General features: G+C 23.6%; 2 protein-coding genes across 5 annotated transcripts; both read left to right on the top strand.

Moving 5' to 3' along the window:
* Positions 1 to 146: 146 nt before the first annotated feature.
* Positions 147 to 18,248, top strand: LOC107072687 (uncharacterized). Of its 4 annotated transcripts, none has more exons than XM_089173086.1 (4): positions 147 to 465; positions 911 to 1,126; positions 1,293 to 1,520; positions 17,450 to 18,248. In XM_089173086.1, exons 2-4 carry the CDS (start codon positions 935 to 937, stop codon positions 17,909 to 17,911), a joined length of 882 nt encoding a protein of 293 aa, XP_089029212.1. In that variant the 5' UTR covers positions 147 to 465; positions 911 to 934; the 3' UTR covers positions 17,912 to 18,248. The 4 variants fall into 4 exon arrangements, with proteins under 4 accessions (XP_089029212.1, XP_089029211.1, XP_089029210.1 ...); XM_089173085.1 differs by lacking the exon at positions 17,450 to 18,248 and having other exon boundaries at positions 147 to 275; positions 344 to 465; positions 1,293 to 4,787; XM_089173084.1 differs by lacking the exon at positions 17,450 to 18,248 and having other exon boundaries at positions 935 to 1,126; positions 1,293 to 4,787.
* LOC149032433 (uncharacterized) lies at positions 7,466 to 11,589 on the top strand. The gene is made up of 5 exons (XM_089172893.1): positions 7,466 to 7,749; positions 7,876 to 8,873; positions 9,362 to 9,659; positions 10,034 to 10,648; positions 10,985 to 11,589. The coding sequence occupies exons 1-5, from the start codon at positions 7,555 to 7,557 to the stop codon at positions 11,405 to 11,407; spliced, it is 2,529 nt and encodes an 842-aa protein (XP_089029019.1). The 5' UTR covers positions 7,466 to 7,554; the 3' UTR covers positions 11,408 to 11,589.
* Positions 18,249 to 19,425: the final 1,177 nt, after the last annotated feature.

The raw sequence follows: 19,425 nt of genomic DNA, 5'->3' as shown, positions 1-19,425 counted from the left end.
TATGTAATAACATAAATTTCAATTAAATTATTAATAATTGGGATTTCTAGTACTTGAATACGCTATCTGGTGGCTAAATTCAAAATAAGAGTAGATATAATATAACAATAAAATAGAGATAATAAATATAACAATGTATTGTTATAGAATTTATTTGAATTGAAAAAGAAAAGAAAATATGAAGAATTATGTTTAATAAAATTCATAAGAAACTTTCGTGAGTTTCTGTTAGAAAATCAAAGTATAAACAAATTAACAACAGTACAAGAAGTATCGTATGTATGACCTCTTCGAGTAATAATATTATAAATATAATAATAAATAATCTTATGTGTTCTTATAGTTAATTCGTTTGACAAATATTTTTCGAATAATTTGAAATCGTTTAGTGATCAAACTTATATTAAATACGATTGAAAGAAGAGATAACGAAGGAAGATAAATTATTGTTTAAATTATACTAGAGTAAGTAAAATTACGACATATATATATAGATATATTCACAATATTCGTTATGAATTTATTATAAACAAATATTAGGTGTAGAAATAAATTCGTTGGCATTACTGACAAAAATTGAATATTTATTTACAAAGTAAATCTCACGTGTCTGTTATTTAAATCAATCAAATTATATTTTTAATATAATATCGAAACAAAAAAAGGAAATCAATTCATTTCTACATCCAATATTTTCCAAAATTGAAAAAAAAGTTAGTATAATAATTAACAGAAGTAAATAATCAGAAAACGTGATTATATTTATTTGAAATCGTTACTGCAAAATATTTGATTCGAATTTTCGATAAATACTATATACAAATAATATCTTAATAATAATACAAATAAAATTTCAATTCATTTTGTTTATATGATTAATTTGTAATTTTTTCCGTATGTTTCATCATAGACAGAAATTGTTTTTTTTTTAAAGATGTTGAAAATCGGATTGTTGACGATATTTTTCCTTACCTTCACAACGATCAACAGTATTAGCTTTTTGTGCCAGAACAATCCACATTGTAGATGTGTTTCTCAAAATTCCGAGGTGCTTCATGTTACTTGTGCTGTTGGTATTAAAAATAGCAGGTTTACGATTAACATTAAATCATTTGATTATATACAGGTAGATAAAAGATTGCATTGTTTTATTTGTTTATAATTTCATTGTGAAATAATTAATATTACGCGTATCATCCGTTTGATGCGAATAATAAATACAAATTATCTATTAATAAAATAATAATAATTATTATATACATATATTTATATACATATATATTTTTTAACAGATTAATTGTGAAGGTTGGGATGGTTGGGAAGGTTTTAAATTCAAGAGCAATGTAGCAGGAGGGAAACTCAAAACATTACAATTTTTAAATTGCGGATTATCAGATAAAATTAGTTTGAAAGATGTGAGCAATTTGTTTGGAATACAAGAAGTGGATGAATTAAGATTTAAATCATACAAAAGTCTTAATGGAAATTTAGAAAGACACCATCTTGCTGGTTTTCCAAAAGTGAGATCATTAGTTTTATCTGGTAACGATTTAACCAATCTAACGAAAGATTTACTTATGGATTTTCCTTTATTGGAATGGATTGATTTATCTAATAATAGAATAATATTGAACAATCAATTGTTTGATTCAACTCCAAATCTTACACGAATTGAATTATTTAACAATGGATTAACAAAAGTGGACAGTTTGTTATTTTCTCGACTGAAGAAATTAGAATTTTTAGATCTTATGGGTAATCAATTGACACATTTGGAAGACACATTTTTCAAGAATTTATCATCGTTAAAATATTTGTTACTAGATATTAATAATATAACTAGTTTATCAGCAGACATATTTTCTCCATTAAGCAAATTGGAAGTGATTAATATATCTCATAATAATTTGACCTATGTTCCGTCAAATTTGTTTCACGATAATCGCAAATTGTTCAAATTGTTATTCCATCATAACAAAATTCATTTGAATACATTGCCAAATTATTTTCTGTCAAATTTCAAATTACTACAAGAGATTTATATTAATAATAATGGTTTGAAAATATTACCGGAAAATTTGTTCTGGGGTTCGATATCTATCAAGATTATCGCCATTAATGACAATTTGTTGAAAACATTGCCAATGAATTTTTTCAAAGAATTAATATATTTGAAAAGTCTCGATTTAAGTAACAATCTTATCAAAAATCTTCCTGATTTTATTTTTAAACGTTTGATCGATTTGGAAACATTAGACTTGTCGAAAAATAACATGGTTGTTATAACAAATAATTTATTTGATGGTTTGACATCATTGACAACATTAATCGTGGAAAACAATAAAATAAAAACGATCGAACCAAAGGCATTTTATAATTTGGAAAAATTAAGCATTGCCAAATTATCTAATAATCGAATCAATTTTAATTCAATGGCAATTCTCAAATTGAATCCATTTTATAATAATACTTATCTCAAGGAATTATATTTATCTAACAATAATATCAAAAGTTTTATATCCGATTGGCCGTTCAATGATGAATATTTACAAATATTAGATTTGAGTTATAACAATATAACTGACCTATTGGCGGATGATTTATTAATCCCATCTGACAGAATTACAATAGATCTGAGAAATAATCAAATAAAAAATATTAGATTTTTAATAGAATACAATAGTGTGTCCAAATTTCTAAACATCGAACGTGACATAATAGCATTAATCGATGGTAATCCAATATTATGCAATTGTCATTTGTATGGTTTATTGCGTACCCGTGAAAAGAAAGAAATCAATTATTATTACAATTATTTCAAATTTGTAATCAATGATATGTCGTGTATAAATAAAAATGGAATATTGGGACCAAAGATTAAACAATTACATACAAGTACATATTTATGTTCGGAGAATGATTATTTTGGTAGTCATGGTATTTGTCAAGATAATTGTATCTGTAATATAAGATTATCTGACTTGACACGCATTATGGATTGTTCGAATAAAAGATTAAACAATTTTATTATCGATCAATCTAAAGTTATCTTCGTGGGTAAATATCCAATGATAATAAATCTTACTGGTAATTTTTTAAAGGAAATACCATCGTTACAACCTTTATTGTCAATCAATGTAACTACTTTATTATTATCTAATAACAATATTACTGAATTGAATTTCGAAAAAATACCTATATATCTTCAAGTAAGTTTTTTTATTTTTTTATTAGTAGATTTTTATTACTATTATAGATATAACACATGGGCTGAAAAGTCTCGGGCCTAACAAAGAAAACAAGGTTTTTTTTTTTTTTTCGTTTAAAATTGGCTTTATTCATCAATATAATCTTCATCAAGAGTAACACAATCATTCCAGCGTCATTCTAACTTTTCAATATCACTTTTGTAAAACGATTTATCTTTTGTCTCAAAAATAGGCCTCAGTTTCAACGATAACCTCTTCATCAGTGCTGCATTTTGTTTCCAGCGAGTATTCTTTTGAGGTATCTACAAATAGGAAAAAGACACTGACGGGTCAGATCTGGAGAATACGGTGGATGGGAAAACAATTCGAAGCACAATTCATACAACTTTGCCATCGTTTTTTGTTTTTTTTTTTTGATCGATTGTGAACACACGCGCAGCACCCATTTTGCACACACACCTTTCGCATGTCCAAGTATTCATGTATTATATGTCCTACATGTTCCTTTGATATCTATTAGAGTCTCAGCTAACTCAATCAACTTTACTTTACGATCATTCAAAATGATTTTATGAACTTTGTTGATGTTTTCGTCGGTAACAGCCTCCTCTTTCTTCGATCGTCTGCTGCGTGCATCATCTTTGACCCTCATTTCGCATCATTTAAACTTAACAAACCACTTCTCAATGGTTGATTTTCTTGGTACAGAGTTCAAATAATGTTTATCAAGCCAAACCTTAGCTTCAACAGTATTTTTTTTTCAATAAAAAGCAATGTTTTATTAACACACGAAAATCTTGTTGAAATATAACAAAAGGTGTTTCAATCAAAATGTTACGAATCTTACGAACCAACTATTCGACACTTGGGAAATTTATACAAATATCTTTGAAAGATTAATACTAATTGAAAATGAGATGAATACAATAAAACTGGCGTCATTTATGTGTTAGGCTTAGGACTTTTCAACTCATGTGTTATAACAATAATAATATAATTATAAAATATATTAAAAATGAACTTATATGTATATATATATTTTTTTTGTGTTTTTTTTTTTTTTTAGGTATTAGAATTGCATAATAATGATATATCAGAAGTTAGTTTTTATGCAATAAATTATATTAAAACAGGATTATTGAGGGAATTGACATTAAGAGGAAATCCAATTAAATGTGATTGTCATACTATTGATTTTTATTTATGCGTACAATCAATGAGATTTTTATATGAAGATTTGGAAAATGTAACATGTCAAAAGATGAATATTCCATTGTATCAATTGACCTTTAATGATTTTCAATGTAAATCTAATTACTCAAGTGCTTTATATATTTTCTTTTGTTTTGTAATTTCTGTTATGATTACTATACTAATATGGTATCATAGAATAAAGATACATTCATTCTTTCGAAAATATTTATAAAAACAAAAAAAAAAAGATACATTTTTAATTATACACAATTGATATGGAATTAAAATATAAAATATATAAAAAAAAAAAAAAAAAAAAAAAAAAAAACAGAAGAAGAAAACAATAAGCCTGATTAGGAAATTGAAGGATAGTAATTTTTATATGTTTTTATTAAATATAATGATTTGCAATGATCCGATTGAAAATATATTTTGATAATATATTGTTTTAGATAAGAAAATATTAATAAAAAAAAAAAAAAAATAATAATAAGGAAACAATATAAAATGATCAAAGTGGTTTAATCATATATAAATATTATTATTTATCTTATTGTAGATAAAATAAGAAATATTTATAATTAAATGAGAAGAATATATTTATTTGTGAAAATTTGTTAATTTTTAATATGTTCATTTAATAATTAACTTTTAGATTTATTATGTATATATATATATATAATATATATATATATAGTACGAATTAATTTCACATATAGTTTTACTATTCCTTTATAATTGGCGTATAGATATAATATAATTGTTTTCTTTGATATATATATATATTTATTTATTGTTATTTATTTATTATATTTATATTTATATATACATATATATGTGTTATCATTTTTTTATATTTCAATTGACGATGTTTTGAATAAACGATAGTTCTTTTTTTTTTTTTTCTTCTTCTTCTTCTTCTTCTTCTTCTTCTTCATATAAGTAGTTTGAATATTTTGAAATTATTCTTGTCTTTTTTTTTTTTTTTTTTTTTCTTAATTAATGTAGGTAATAATTTTTTTTTTCTCGAATGAGAAGGTAAATAAAATAATTTTATGTATATGTGTTTATAATTATGAAAGTATATTTAAGCATAGTGATACTACACATGGATCAAACAAGCAAGCATTAAAACCTGTCGACTAAATAAAAAGAGATAGACAACATTGGAGGTTGATGTTGTCTCTCTCTCTCTCTCTCTCTCTAACTTGCAAATCTTTTCTGTACTTCATGAGTTAGAGAGAGACAACATCAATCTTTCATTTCACATAGATCAAACAAGCCAGCATTAAAACCTGTCGGCTAAATAAAAAGAGATAGACAACATGGGAGATTGATGTTGTCTCTCTCTCTCTCTCTCTCTCTCTAACTTGCAAATCTTTTCTGTACCTTATGAGTTAGAGAGAGACAACATCAACCTTTCATTTCACATAGATCAAACAAGCCAGCATTAAAACCTGTCGGCTAAATAAAAAGAGATAGACAATATGGGAGGTTGATGTTGTCTCTCTCTCTCTCTCTCTCTCTAACTTGCGAGTCTTTTGTGTATCGCATGAGTTAGAGAGAGACAACATCAACCTTTCGTTTTTTCCTACTATATTCATGCAGATATACCATTTCCACTTACACAACCGTTTATGGTTTGTTTCCTTTATCTGTAATATCTTTATGGGTCTAAGTCATGTCTAACGATTAATTTTTAATAATAATATCATTTTTAAATTACGTTGAATTTATTTAGTTTATAATAATGTGGTGAGGAATAATTAATAAATTCAATTTTTTTTTTTTTTTTAATTTTAACTTAGATCGCTTTCATAATTATGGGCACATATAACAAACACAAAAAAATAAAGTAATATTACTGAAAATAATATTTAAAATAATATTGCAAAAATTGTGATAGGATTTTTAAGAAAATGAATTATGAAAATTACATGAAATAAAATATATACTATTCAATAAACATTAAATAATATATTATTAATGAATTTTTCATATGATAATCCCACGTTTTTATATATATATATATATATTTTTTTTTATCTAAAATATATTGTGAAAAAAAAATAAGAAAATATTACAAATTTAAATTATTTACTTATATTTGATAAATAATTAATTTAAATTTTAATATTTATTATCTTGTAAAATTGAAATATCTTTGAAATATTATTTTAAATCATTTTTACAAGTTAATAATATATTTTTATTTTCGAAAGTATAATTATTTGGAAGTATAACTGTTCGAATAAATAAAATATATATTATATTTAATTGTAAAAATAAAATGAAATATATTATTTTCAGTAATATTACACACACACACACACATTATAATTAATTAATAAAATATGTTATTTATAATAATGCATTTATGACATGAGACCAAAAAAAAAATGTTTCTTTAAAACAATTATTATTTTTAAAATTACATATAATAAAAAAAAAAATCTTCAAATAATTAAACATTAATTATTAATATAATTAAATTTGTATTCATTGTAAAGAAAATATTAATTATTTTATTATTGACGCATAATTTAAAATTATACACACAATTTATAATTTAATTTAATTTAAATAAAAATATAATTACGTTTTATCAAAATAATTCAATTTCTTATCTATTTAAAATAATAATAATAATAATAATAATTGTAATAATAATTCATTTGTATCTTATTGAATTATATATCGAGAAATATTATCACCTTGAATTTGTACACAATGTTTGTTTTTCAAACAACAATCTATTTCTAAACTATCATCAAACATTCAAGGTCATTAGTTTAAATTTCTAACACGAATGTATTTCAATTTAAATATAAGTAGAAATTATTTTTCATAGTTCATTGTGTGTTAGTAGTCTTCTCGTTTACATATGAGTAACAACACGTGTGTGTAAAATCAGTTAATTTAATATTTTATTTGAAATTGAAAGAAGTAAAGAAAAATACGTCATTAATTGTGTCTTTTTTTTTTTTTTTTTTTAATTATTCATTAATATTATTAAATTAATGAAGTTTAACTTCGAAATGTTATCTTTGATTTAAAGTAGAGAGATATGTATATTAAAATTTTAAATATTTGAGAATAACGTTTAATCTGTTTTAGTGTGTGTCATATTTGTTCATGTTTATTAGAGAAAATGGAAAGAATGAATATTATTATGATTTTATTGATATTTTTCTTAACATTTACAACGATCAATTGCAATAATTTAACATGCGTGGACAATACAAATTGTAAATGTTTAATTGTAAGTGATCAAGAGACACATCTTTATTGTCTATTTAATAAAACTAGAAAATTCGCCATTAACATTAGACAGGATAAATTTAAGGTATGTCAAATGATACATTTGTTTTTGTTTTTGTTTTATTTTATATTATTTATAAAATAATGTTGATTGAAAAGAAAAAAAAAGCATTTTGGTAATATTATAATTTTATTTTGACAAATTGGACAGATCACTTGTGAAAATTGGAATGGTTGGAAAGATTTGAATTTTACGAGTGAATTTGCCAATGAGAAAATGAGCACAGTGGAAATTCAAAAGTGTGGATTAACAGATGAAATTAGTTTAAAAGATGTGATCGAAAGATTTGGAATTGAAGAAGCGGAAAGTTTAATATTTCGATCAGCTCGCAAACTAAATGGAACATTAAAAAAAGAACATTTATCGGGTTTTTCCAAAACCAAAACCATCGATTTATCTGGCAATGGTTTAACTAATCTACCAAAAGATTTGTTTATTGAATTGTCCGACGTGGAATGGATCGATTTAACTGACAATGAAATAATATTACCCGATGAAATTTTCGATTATAATCCGAAAATTACGAGACTCGATTTATTCAACAACGGATTAAAAACATTTAACGTTAAGTTAATAAATAAACTTGAAAAATTAGTCTATTTGGATCTTATGAATAATTTATTGACATATCTTGATGATGCATTATTTGACAATGTTGTATCATTAAAAACATTGATATTATCTATGAATAATTTATCCGATTTATCTTCATACATATTTTTTCAATTAAGACAATTGGACGTACTCGACATCTCTATGAATAATTTTTACTCCATTCCCGTGAATTTGTTAGATGAAAATAAAAAATTGAATCAATTTTATTTAAATAATAATAAAAGAAAAATGTACACATTGCCGGATTATTTATTGGCAAATTTAACTAATCTTGAAGAGGTGTTTTTATATAATAATGGATTTCAAAGTTTACCGGAAAATCTTTTTTGGGGTTCATCAATGTTACGTGTCATCAGTATGAACAAAAATGATCTTACCACGTTGCCTGTTAATCTTTTCAAAAATTTGACCAATTTGAACGAGCTACAAATCGGTTCGAATTTAATTGAAAATCTTCCCGATGGTATATTCAAAGATTTGCAGAATTTGCACTTGCTCGATTTGTCCAAAAATAAAATGATTTATATATCAAAGTAAGTTATTTTATTATATATCATTTATATACATAGTATAATTAATTTTCCAAATATATATATATTTATTTACTTATTTATTTATACCATAAAAAAAAACACAATAATTTACATAGTAATAACAAAGGTTAATACATAGTAAATCCTACAAGAGGTAAACATAGTTACTTGTACATAGGCTGATACATACTAAAATTACTAATACTTAAAACTAACTAAGAAATATAAGTAAATTGAAATAACATTATATATAAATTACGTGTCACTTTGTTTGTCCGCAATGGACTCCCAAATTACTGAACCGATTTTAATTAAATTTTGTACATTGTGTGCAGTTTTATCCAACTTGAAAGATAGAATAGTTTATATCTCAATTTATAATTCGCAATATTATTATTATTATTTAGAATATGTGTCTTTCAACTTATCATAGTGATACACTAAAAATACTATATATATATATATATATATATTTTTTTTTTTTTTAGGAATTTATTTGATGGTTTGACATCATTGATTTCATTAAGTATGAGTAACAATAATTTAAAGATAATCGAACCAACGGCATTTGAGAAGTTGCATATATTAACCATTGTTCAACTTTCTAATAATAATATCAATTTTAACTTTGGTAAAGCTAAATGGAATCCATTTTATAATAATACTAATCTCGAAGAAGTATATTTAGCTAACAATAGTATTGATCATTTTATATCCTATTGGCCAGATACTGAAGATAATTTAAAGATATTAGATTTGAGTTATAACAATATAACTAAAATAATGGTAAATTATTATAATAATTCTTTTATCATCTTAATTATTATTTTAACATTTTATGAACAAATATTATATTGATAAATAATTGTTAAACCTTTGCACTCCGTGCAACTTTGTTTGTCCGCAATGAACTCCTAAACTACTGAACCGATTTAAATCAAATTTTGCATACTGTGTGCAATTTCATTCAATTTGAAAGATAGGATAGTTAATATCTCAATTTATAATTCGCAATATTATTTTATTGCGTCTCATACATTGAAACATTGGAGTGATAGGATAGAATCATGATGTCTCATACGATGAGACAACGGAGTGCAAAGGTTTAATCAATATTCTATAATGATAAGAAACAATAGAAATATATTTTTGTTTAACAGGCAGATGACTTTTTAATACCTTCGACCAATATTAAAATAGATCTGAGTAATAATAAAATTCAAAGTATTGTGTTTAACATTAAAAGAAGGGATACCAAATTTTATAACGTTGTACGTGATATCATTATTACGATTGATAACAATCCAATATTATGCGATTGTTATTTGTATGATTTGTTACGTTGGCGTGAGAAAAAAATTATGAACATGTATTACAATTTTTTTAAATTATCTGTCGGTGATATGTCATGCGTAAAATCTAATGGAAAATTAGGACCAAGGATTAAAAGATTACGTGCAAGTACATATTCATGTTCAGAGGAAGAATATTTCAATAGAACGGGAATTTGTCCGGATAAATGCACATGTAACATAAGATTGTCAGACATGATGCGTTTTATGGATTGTTCGAACAAAGGATTAGCCAATTTTGTGATTAATCAAAATAACGTTATACTTGAGGATGGATATCCATTGGCAATTAATCTTAGTGGTAACTTTTTAAAAGAAATGCCATCGTTAGAAGTTTTATCAGAAATCAATGTAACTACTTTGATATTATCTAATAATAATATTTCCGAAATAATACTCGACAGAATACCGAAATATCTTGAAGTAAGTTTGTTTGTTTCTTTTTTATTTTTATTTGATTTTTTTTGTTTATTACACAATATGTATATAATAATTATAAATATAGTTATATAATATAATAAGGTAATATAGTTATTAATAATAATATTAATAATATTATATAATATTATTATTATAATTATATATATTATTGTAATATAATTATATAATATTAATATATATATTTAATATAGTTATAAAATAATATATTAATTAAATATAGTTATATATAATATAATAATTAAATATAATAATATAATATATAAATATATATATGTTAAATCAACTTATATATTTTTTTCATTATTTTTTTTTTTTTAGGTATTACATTTGCATAATAATAATATAACAAAGGTTAATTTGGACGTAATAAGATATTTGAAAAAAGGATCATTGAAAGAATTTACATTCAGTGGTAATCCAATTAAATGCGATTGCAATGCTCACGATTTATTTTTATTCATATTATCTATGAGATATGAATATAAAGATTTAGCAAATATAATGTGTAATAACAATATTAGTACTCCATTGTATCTGATGGATTTTCACGATTTAATTTGTCAACCTAAAATTCATGGTTTTTCAAAAGCCATCGCGGGCTTAGTGATTTCACTTTCCATAGGAATGTTATTAGCAATGATTATTTTAATATGGTATTTTAGAAAAGATATTCGTACATTTATTCCAGATAGTTTTGTAACAAGATTTGTTAATGCATTTGCACCAACAAGACTGATTTAAAATTCAATGAAAAAAAAAAAGAAAAAAAAAACCCCATGACATTTTGATCGAGAAACATTTTAAATTATTTTTCTTTTCATGCATTACATGTATGACGATTTTTTTTCTTTTTTTTTTTTTAATCGTATGAAATCATTTGATTCATTTACAAATTTATGGTGTTTTTAATTAACAAAATATTAAAAAAAAAAAAAAAAAAAAAAAAATTAAAGTAACAATATAAAACTAGGGCAAATGTTTGATTATAAATATTATCGTTTATCTTTTATAGATAAAATTAGATAAATATAATATAATATAATATAATATATATTTATAATTAAATGAATAAACTCTTTTAATATTTGTTCAATTTTTTTAATATGCTATTTAGAATTTTAATTTTCATATACATATATATATATATATTTGCGTGTAAAATTTATTGTTATTTATTTATTTATCATTGCACGTGTTAATAAATTTATATTTGCAATTGACGAGATGTACGAATAAACGAAATAGTTGAAAGAATTTTATTTTTCTTTTTTTTTTTTTTCTTTGTTTTTTAATTTGCGATAAGAAAAAAAATTAATATTTCTGAAAATAATGTTTTTGAAAAAAAAAAAAAACAAGAAAAAAAATACATTTGAAAAAATATTTCTTATTTAATCAAAAATTAAATAAAAATATTTTATTAAATGGAATACTTTAATGTATCAAGTATAATAGTTTTTTTTTTTTAAATAGAATAATTCAAAAGAAGATTATTTTTAGAAATATTATTCATTTAAAAAATTACAATTTGTTATCTATAAAATAAAATAATGCACATGATGTAATTGTAATGTTAATTAAAAAAAAAAAAAAAACTCATATGCATTGTACAAAAAAAAATATTAATATTGTTGTTAAAAATTACTATGCACACTTTATAATTTTTTAGATACGGTATAATAAATATATAGATTTTATTAAAAAAAAAAAGAAAAAAAATCATTCAATTTCTTATCTTTTCAAATGTTAATAATAATTGATTTGTCTGTTACATTAATTTTCATATCAATATAATTGTTATCATAAATTCTAACTGATAAATTATTTAATTTTCATACAAAAATAAATAAAAGAAGATAATCGTTAAACGTTTTCCAAATTTGACTTTAAATAAAATGAAATAACCATAATACAAACGTTTTTATGTTTTAATTTTATTCAATATCTTCTAATTTTGTTAACAAAATAAAATTATTACTATTAAATTAATTACATTTTTTAACTGTATATATATATATTATAATAATTATTTATATATATCTGTATATGTATTTAAGAAATTTCGTAATTTTTCAATAGTTTATGTAAAATAATTCATTAGGTATATTTATTAGTATTTTCTAATCTTAATTTTCAAACAAGAAGTTATTTATAGACTATAAACAAATGAAAAAAAATATTATTAAACATTTAGGATCGTTAGCTTCAAGTTTTTGCTTTTATTTACTTTATATATATATATATATATGTACAAATAATTTTTATATTTCTGTTATTCTTCTTGTTTACATATAAGTAACAACATCTGTGTTAGTGTGCAAAATCGTTTAATTTGATCTAAGAATTTAGAAAGTAAGATTATTTTATATATATATATATATATATATAAATAATATTCATCATAATCATTTATTTTTTTATTTTTATTTTGCTATTCCTGTATAAACTTTCAATATTTGTGTACTTTTTAAAAATTTCTTAGAAGATATATTTTGTCTTTTTTTTTTTTTTATTCTTGTTTAAATTATTTTAATTTTAAAAAACAAGCGAATTATTAAATTTAAAATATACAAATTTTGTTCAATTATTATATTCATCTTAAAACAATATAGAATAATCTACTAAGAAATAATTATTATCTTGACAAGAAAAAGAAACTTCATCATTAATAACAACAAATAAACGGAATTCATTTGATCTCAATGTTGTTTATATTATAAGGTAATCTAATTTTGTTGATTTTAAATAATACAAATCGTTACAACAAACATTTGATATTTAGAATAGAACAGGGGTCGGCAACCTGTGGCTCGCGAGCCACATGCGGCTCTTTGCGGCTCGCGAGCCACATGCGGCTCTTTGCGGCTCGCGAGCCACGTGCGGCTCTTGTGGCTCTTTGCGGCTCTTTAGTTAAAAGAGTTTAGTAAAAAAAAGAAAAAAACATTTAAAAATTGTTCTGTATTGATTAACGAGGAACCGATGAATAAATAGATTAGTTTTTTTTTTTATCAAAAAGATTTATTTGGTAAATTGATTAATTTTGTAAATTATAATTTTTGGCTCTTCAGACTCAAAAGGTTGCCGATCCCTGGAATAGAACATAGTTCATAATAAAAATAATAAGAACAATAAAAATAAATCATTTCTTTGAAATTTAGGATTCATTGAACAATTGAAATATTAATTAATAAAATTGCATTTGTATTTTTGTCTGTTTTATTTTGTATTATAGTGAAAATCATTGGAAAACAATGAGTATCATAAATTTAGCGATATTTTTCCTTACTTTTACAACGATCAACGGTATTAATCCATATTGCTTAGACAATCTATCATGTAAATGTGCAACAATAGGTACAGATGAGATAAGTTTTGCTTGTGATGTTGAAAAAACCCGGAAATATGTTATTAACATTAAAAAAGACGATTATTTGAAGGTATATTGAAGAATCATTTATTTTTCTTTATTTATTTTAACGACAATTTCATTCTAAACAAATATACGATATTGGGATCTCTGGCAGGGGTGTAGCTTACCCTAGCGGCAAAAATATGAACTAGAGACTGGAGGTTACTGTGCATTACTTATATAACCAAAATATAGAACAACGCTTATAACATTATTATTATTATTTTTTTTTGTAATTAAATGAAATAAAATGAAACTTACATTTTGTAAGAAATTTGTAAATTTGCTTGCACAAAACTAGTTTTGTATTTAACCACCAGATAGCGTATTCAAGTGCTAGAGATCCCAATATATTTGAAAAGAATTTCTTTTAATTATAAATTTATTAAAAATCAATCATAATAAATAATATTGAATGAATTATTGAACAGATTTATTGTAAAAATTGGCACGAATGGGATAACTTTAAATTTACCAGCAGAATAACTGGCAAAAATGTCAATTCGGTTGAATTTTATCATTGCGGATTATCAAATAAATTTGATCTATACGATATAATGAAAAGAATGAAAGTTGATAATACAAAAGCTCTAACATTGCAATCATTCGAATTTCTAAACGATTCATTAAAAAGCTTTCATTTTCTTGGATTTGGAAATATTACAAGATTAACATTATCTGGAAGTGGAATAAGACGTATTGAAAATAATGTGTTTAATGATCTTGTCAATGTTGAATGGATTGATCTATCTGATAATGAAATTGACGTGTCATACGATATTTTTCTTCCATTTATAAAACTCAGGGGTATCGATTTATCCAAAAATAAATTGAAAACGATCAATCAATTTTTATTTAATGAATTAAGAAATTTAGAATATTTGAATTTAACGGAAAATCAATTAGTCTATGTTGAAGAGCAACAATTTAGTCATTTAGAATCATTAAAATATTTAAACTTAAGTAACAATAATATAACAAATTTACCAGCGAATATTTTGTCTAATTTAACAAATTTGGAAATAATTGATATTTCCCACAATAATTTGTATCAAATGTCAGCTGTATTTGGACATAATAACAAATTGTCTAAAATATATTTGCGACATAACATAGTGCCATTGATATGGTTGCCAAGTAACATTTTTTACAATTTAACAAATCTCCAAGAAGTTTATTTGAATGATATTGGATTAGTGACATTACCAGAAACACTTTTTGCTAATTCAACATCATTAAAATATATCAATTTAAATGGGAATTTGTTGAAAACATTACCCAAACAAATCTTCAGTGGTTTACAAAATGTCATTGAACTTTTATTAAGTAATAATGTCATTGAAGGACTTTCTGATTATATTTTTCAAGATATGGTCAATTTAAGAAGACTCCACATGAATAAAAATCATTTTACCGAAATATCTGAGTAGGTTTTTATGAAAAAAAAAAAGCAATTTTTCCTACGTATTTTGATTTCACATTTTTTGAAAAAAAAAAAAAATATGAATAATTTTGTTTGTTTATAGACAATTGTTTAACGGTTTGAGATTATTGGTTGAATTAAATTTGGAAAGAAATCATTTAACAAGCATAAGTGATGAAGCATTAAGTTCAATGAAAGTTTTAAGGATTGTCAAATTGTCATATAATCAATTAGAATTTAACGAAACAACTAAATATACTTTATTTGAAAACAATTATCATTTACGAGAATTATATTTGTCTCACAATAATATTAAACATTTCATATTACATTGGCCGAGTAATGGATATCACATTAAAATATTAGATTTAAGTAATAACAAAATGAGTAGTATAACGGTAAATATCTGAATATAAATAATTTTATTTTATAATGAAAATAAACACAACGTGTCACGTCACAAATTGAGATTTAAATTATCTTATCTTTCAAGTTGAATGAAATTGCATACAATGTGCAAAATTTTATTCAAATCGGTTCAGTAATTTAAGAGTCCATTGCGAACAAACAACGTGACACGTAATTTATATATATATAGGATTAATTATTATAATTTAATAGAAATATAATTACATTTGTTTTTTTTTCCATAGTTGGATGACTTATTAGTTTCCACGAAGGTTATAAAAATGGATTTAAGATATAATAGAATAAAAGGTGTTCAATTGACGACTAATAAAAATTTACAAGATTATTTTTCTTTGGAACGTGAGATATCTGTTGAACTTGATTTTAATCCACTGTTATGTGATTGTCAATTGTACAATTTGTTACGTTTAATTGACAATCGAATGCCACATTTAAATTATGATTATTTTAAAATAACATTGGGTGATTTGCAATGTATTTTGAATAATGGTACAGAAGGACCATTAATTAGAGAATTATCATCGTCAACTTATACTTGTCCCGAACATGAATACTTTAATATTGATGATAGTAGTTGTCCAACTTATTGTACATGTTACGTCAAACTTGCTGACAAATTAAGAATCATTGATTGTTCTAATAAATGTTTAGCTAATTTTGTGATCAATGAGACGTCGTTTTACTTTGAGAAAAATCATACTTTGATGTTAAATTTAGAAAATAATTTTTTACACGAAATACCATCCGTGGAATTACTCAAATCAGCTAAATTAACTAATTTGCTGTTATCTAATAATAATATTTCTACAATTGATCTTGACAGAATACCAAAAAATACACTCAAAGTATGGAAAATCATTTCTTTCTTTTCTTATTATTATTATTATTATTATTATTATTGGGTTATTCGGAAAATAATTTCATTTTTTTTTTTTGACACAATAATGGCATTTTAGTTGATGCAAAACGATAAATAGTAACATGTGAGATCGATGAGAGATTAATTTTATCAAATTCAATTGTTTATGCCAGGGGTCGGCAACTTGCGGCTCGCGAGCCACATGCGGCTCTTTGAATGTGAGGTGCGGCTCGCGAGCCACATGCGGCTCTTTGAATGTGAGGTGCGGCTCGCGAGCCACATGCGGCTCTTTGAATGTGAGTGCGGCTCGCGAGCCACATGCGGCTCTTTGAATGTGAGGTGCGGCTCGCGAGCCACATGCGGCTCTTTGAATGTGAGGTGCGGCTCGCGAGCCACATGCGGCTCTTTGAATGTGAGTGCGGCTCGCGAGCCACATGCGGCTCTTTGAATGTGAGGTTGCGGCTCGCGAGCCACGTGCGGCTCTTTGAATGTGAAGTTGCGGCTCGCGAGCCGCAGGTTGCCGATCCCTGGCCTAGGTTTAATCTCGAAGCAAAAATTGTCTTCATTTTTACAACAGAAAAAATGAAATTACTTTCCAAACAACTCAATATTTAAAATTTATCATTTTTGTGTTTTTATTTTAATAATTTTTTTTTCTTTTTACAGGTATTAGAATTGCACAATAATAATATAAGTGCAATTGATTCGGAAGTAGTGAAATATTTGAATTCGAATTCTTTAATGAATCTTACATTAAGTGGTAATCCATTGAAATGTGATTGTTACATTCATGATTTTTATCATTTCGTAAGATCAAAACGAAATCAATATGTTAATTTGAATTATGTGAAATGTCATAACTTTGATGATGCATTATTAATTTTGAGTACGTTATCACAAATGGTTTGTGAGAAGCACATGATAACGATAATAACTATAAGCAGTATTACATTGATAATAATAACAATAACATTTTTCTTATGTGCATATTATAATCCAAAATTATTCTCATGTAAAACACCAGAGGATAATGAACCAGTACCAGTACAACAACCAGTAGAACCAGCGGTTCAATATATACCATCTCCTGAGGGGGATGAAGGAAGGATACAAATTGTAGAAAATTAAACAAAACAACAACAACAAAAAGAAAACAAATAACAAAAAAGAACAATAAGAAAATGTAATTTTTCAAGGAAAGTCATTTTAACATGCATTAAAAAGTATAGTCATTTTTATTCGAAGACATTTATTTAATTTTTGTTTGTTTTTTTGTTTGTTTGTTTATTGTTCGCTGTAAATTATCATCACTCTTGGTGTATATATATTCGAAAAAAAAAAAAAAACAAATATGATACGTTTGAGTGTTTTCTTAAATTATTTGGGTGCAACAAACTTTTATATAAATATTGTTTAATTAAATTGTCAATTTTTATTTAATTTTTATAATGGAATGACAATAACGTTGTAATATAATTAATTTAGTTTACATCATGCAATTATTTTTAATGTTTAATGTGTGATCATTATTTTCATGAATTTTTGAAATATTATTTTATATGCATGTTGTACATTTAGTAATGTGTCACTTTAATTATTATTTATTTATTTATTTATATTTTTTTTATATTATATTATAATTATATCTTTCTATTTAAATTAATGATCTAGAGGATAAACAACAGTAGAAATATATTTATATATATTTATATATTTATCTATATGTTTTATACAATTTTCTTTGTAATAAAGATGATATTATTTAAAAAAAAAAAAAAAATAAGGAAAACAATCTAATGGGAAAAAAACTCTACAATAATTTTGACAATAGGAACAAATTTACAAAGTGATTCTTGTATAAAAAAAAAAATAATAAATGGAGACGGGAGAAATGTTGGAACATATTTCTGAAAATGATATAACCAAAAAAAAAAAAAAAAGGGTTTTTTTTTAAATATAACATCATTTATTAAATTATAACAAGAGAATATTAAAATTAAAAATATTTGTAAATGAAATATTACAAATTGTTTGTTTAATTTTAAAAATCTTGTTTTGTTTGTTTTGTACTTTTTTAAAGTAAATAACATATTATTCAAAGTTATCAACTTTGTGGCAAAATAAAATATATATTTTTTCAACAAAATTATTCAATTATTGAATTAATAATATATTTTATTTTCTAAAGTATTATTTTTCTAACAAATAATATGATATGTTATTTTTTCTTTGTTTTTGTTGTTGATAAAAACATCATTTGGGTAAAAATAAATCAATTATATTGTTTTCAGAAATAATATTATTTATTGTATAGAACGAAAAAAAATAACAATTAGAATAATACTTTATAAACATTTACTTATTATGTAAAATATTAATAATAACGAGTATTGTATTAAAAAATGAGCTCGCGCAATTATAAAAAAAAAAACAAAAACAAACGAAATGAAACAATAGTTTATATAAAACAATAATAATTCAAACTCGTATGTATATTATAAAGAAAATATTAAGTCTGTTGTTGTTAATGATTCACAGATAACTATTCATTTTATAATAGATTGTGTATAATAAATAATTATCTTTAAATAGAAAAAAAAAAATGCATAAAATTGTAATCATTCGAAAAAAAAATCTTTGTC

This window comes from Polistes dominula, unplaced genomic scaffold (assembly GCF_049000335.1).
Source record: "Polistes dominula isolate Pdom_NZ unplaced genomic scaffold, Pdom_raw_medaka contig_22, whole genome shotgun sequence".
Classification (NCBI taxonomy): Eukaryota; Metazoa; Arthropoda; class Insecta; order Hymenoptera; family Vespidae; genus Polistes; species Polistes dominula.
Note: the sequence above shows the minus strand (reverse complement) of the source record. Positions and strands in the feature narration are given on the sequence as shown.

Bases quoted from the DNA above. Each gene is read 5' to 3' on its own strand.
- LOC107072687 (XM_089173085.1), top strand. From the start codon at position 935: ATGTTGAAAATCGGATTGTTGACGATATTTTTCCTTACCTTCACAACG. The intron at 1,127-1,292 runs GTAGATAAAAGA...ATTTTTTAACAG, and splicing joins AATCATTTGATTATATACAG to ATTAATTGTGAAGGTTGGGA.
- LOC149032433 (XM_089172893.1), top strand. From the start codon at position 7,555: ATGGAAAGAATGAATATTATTATGATTTTATTGATATTTTTCTTAACA. The intron at 8,874-9,361 runs GTAAGTTATTTT...TTTTTTTTTTAG, and splicing joins AAAATGATTTATATATCAAA to GAATTTATTTGATGGTTTGA. The intron at 9,660-10,033 runs GTAAATTATTAT...TTTGTTTAACAG, and splicing joins ACAATATAACTAAAATAATG to GCAGATGACTTTTTAATACC.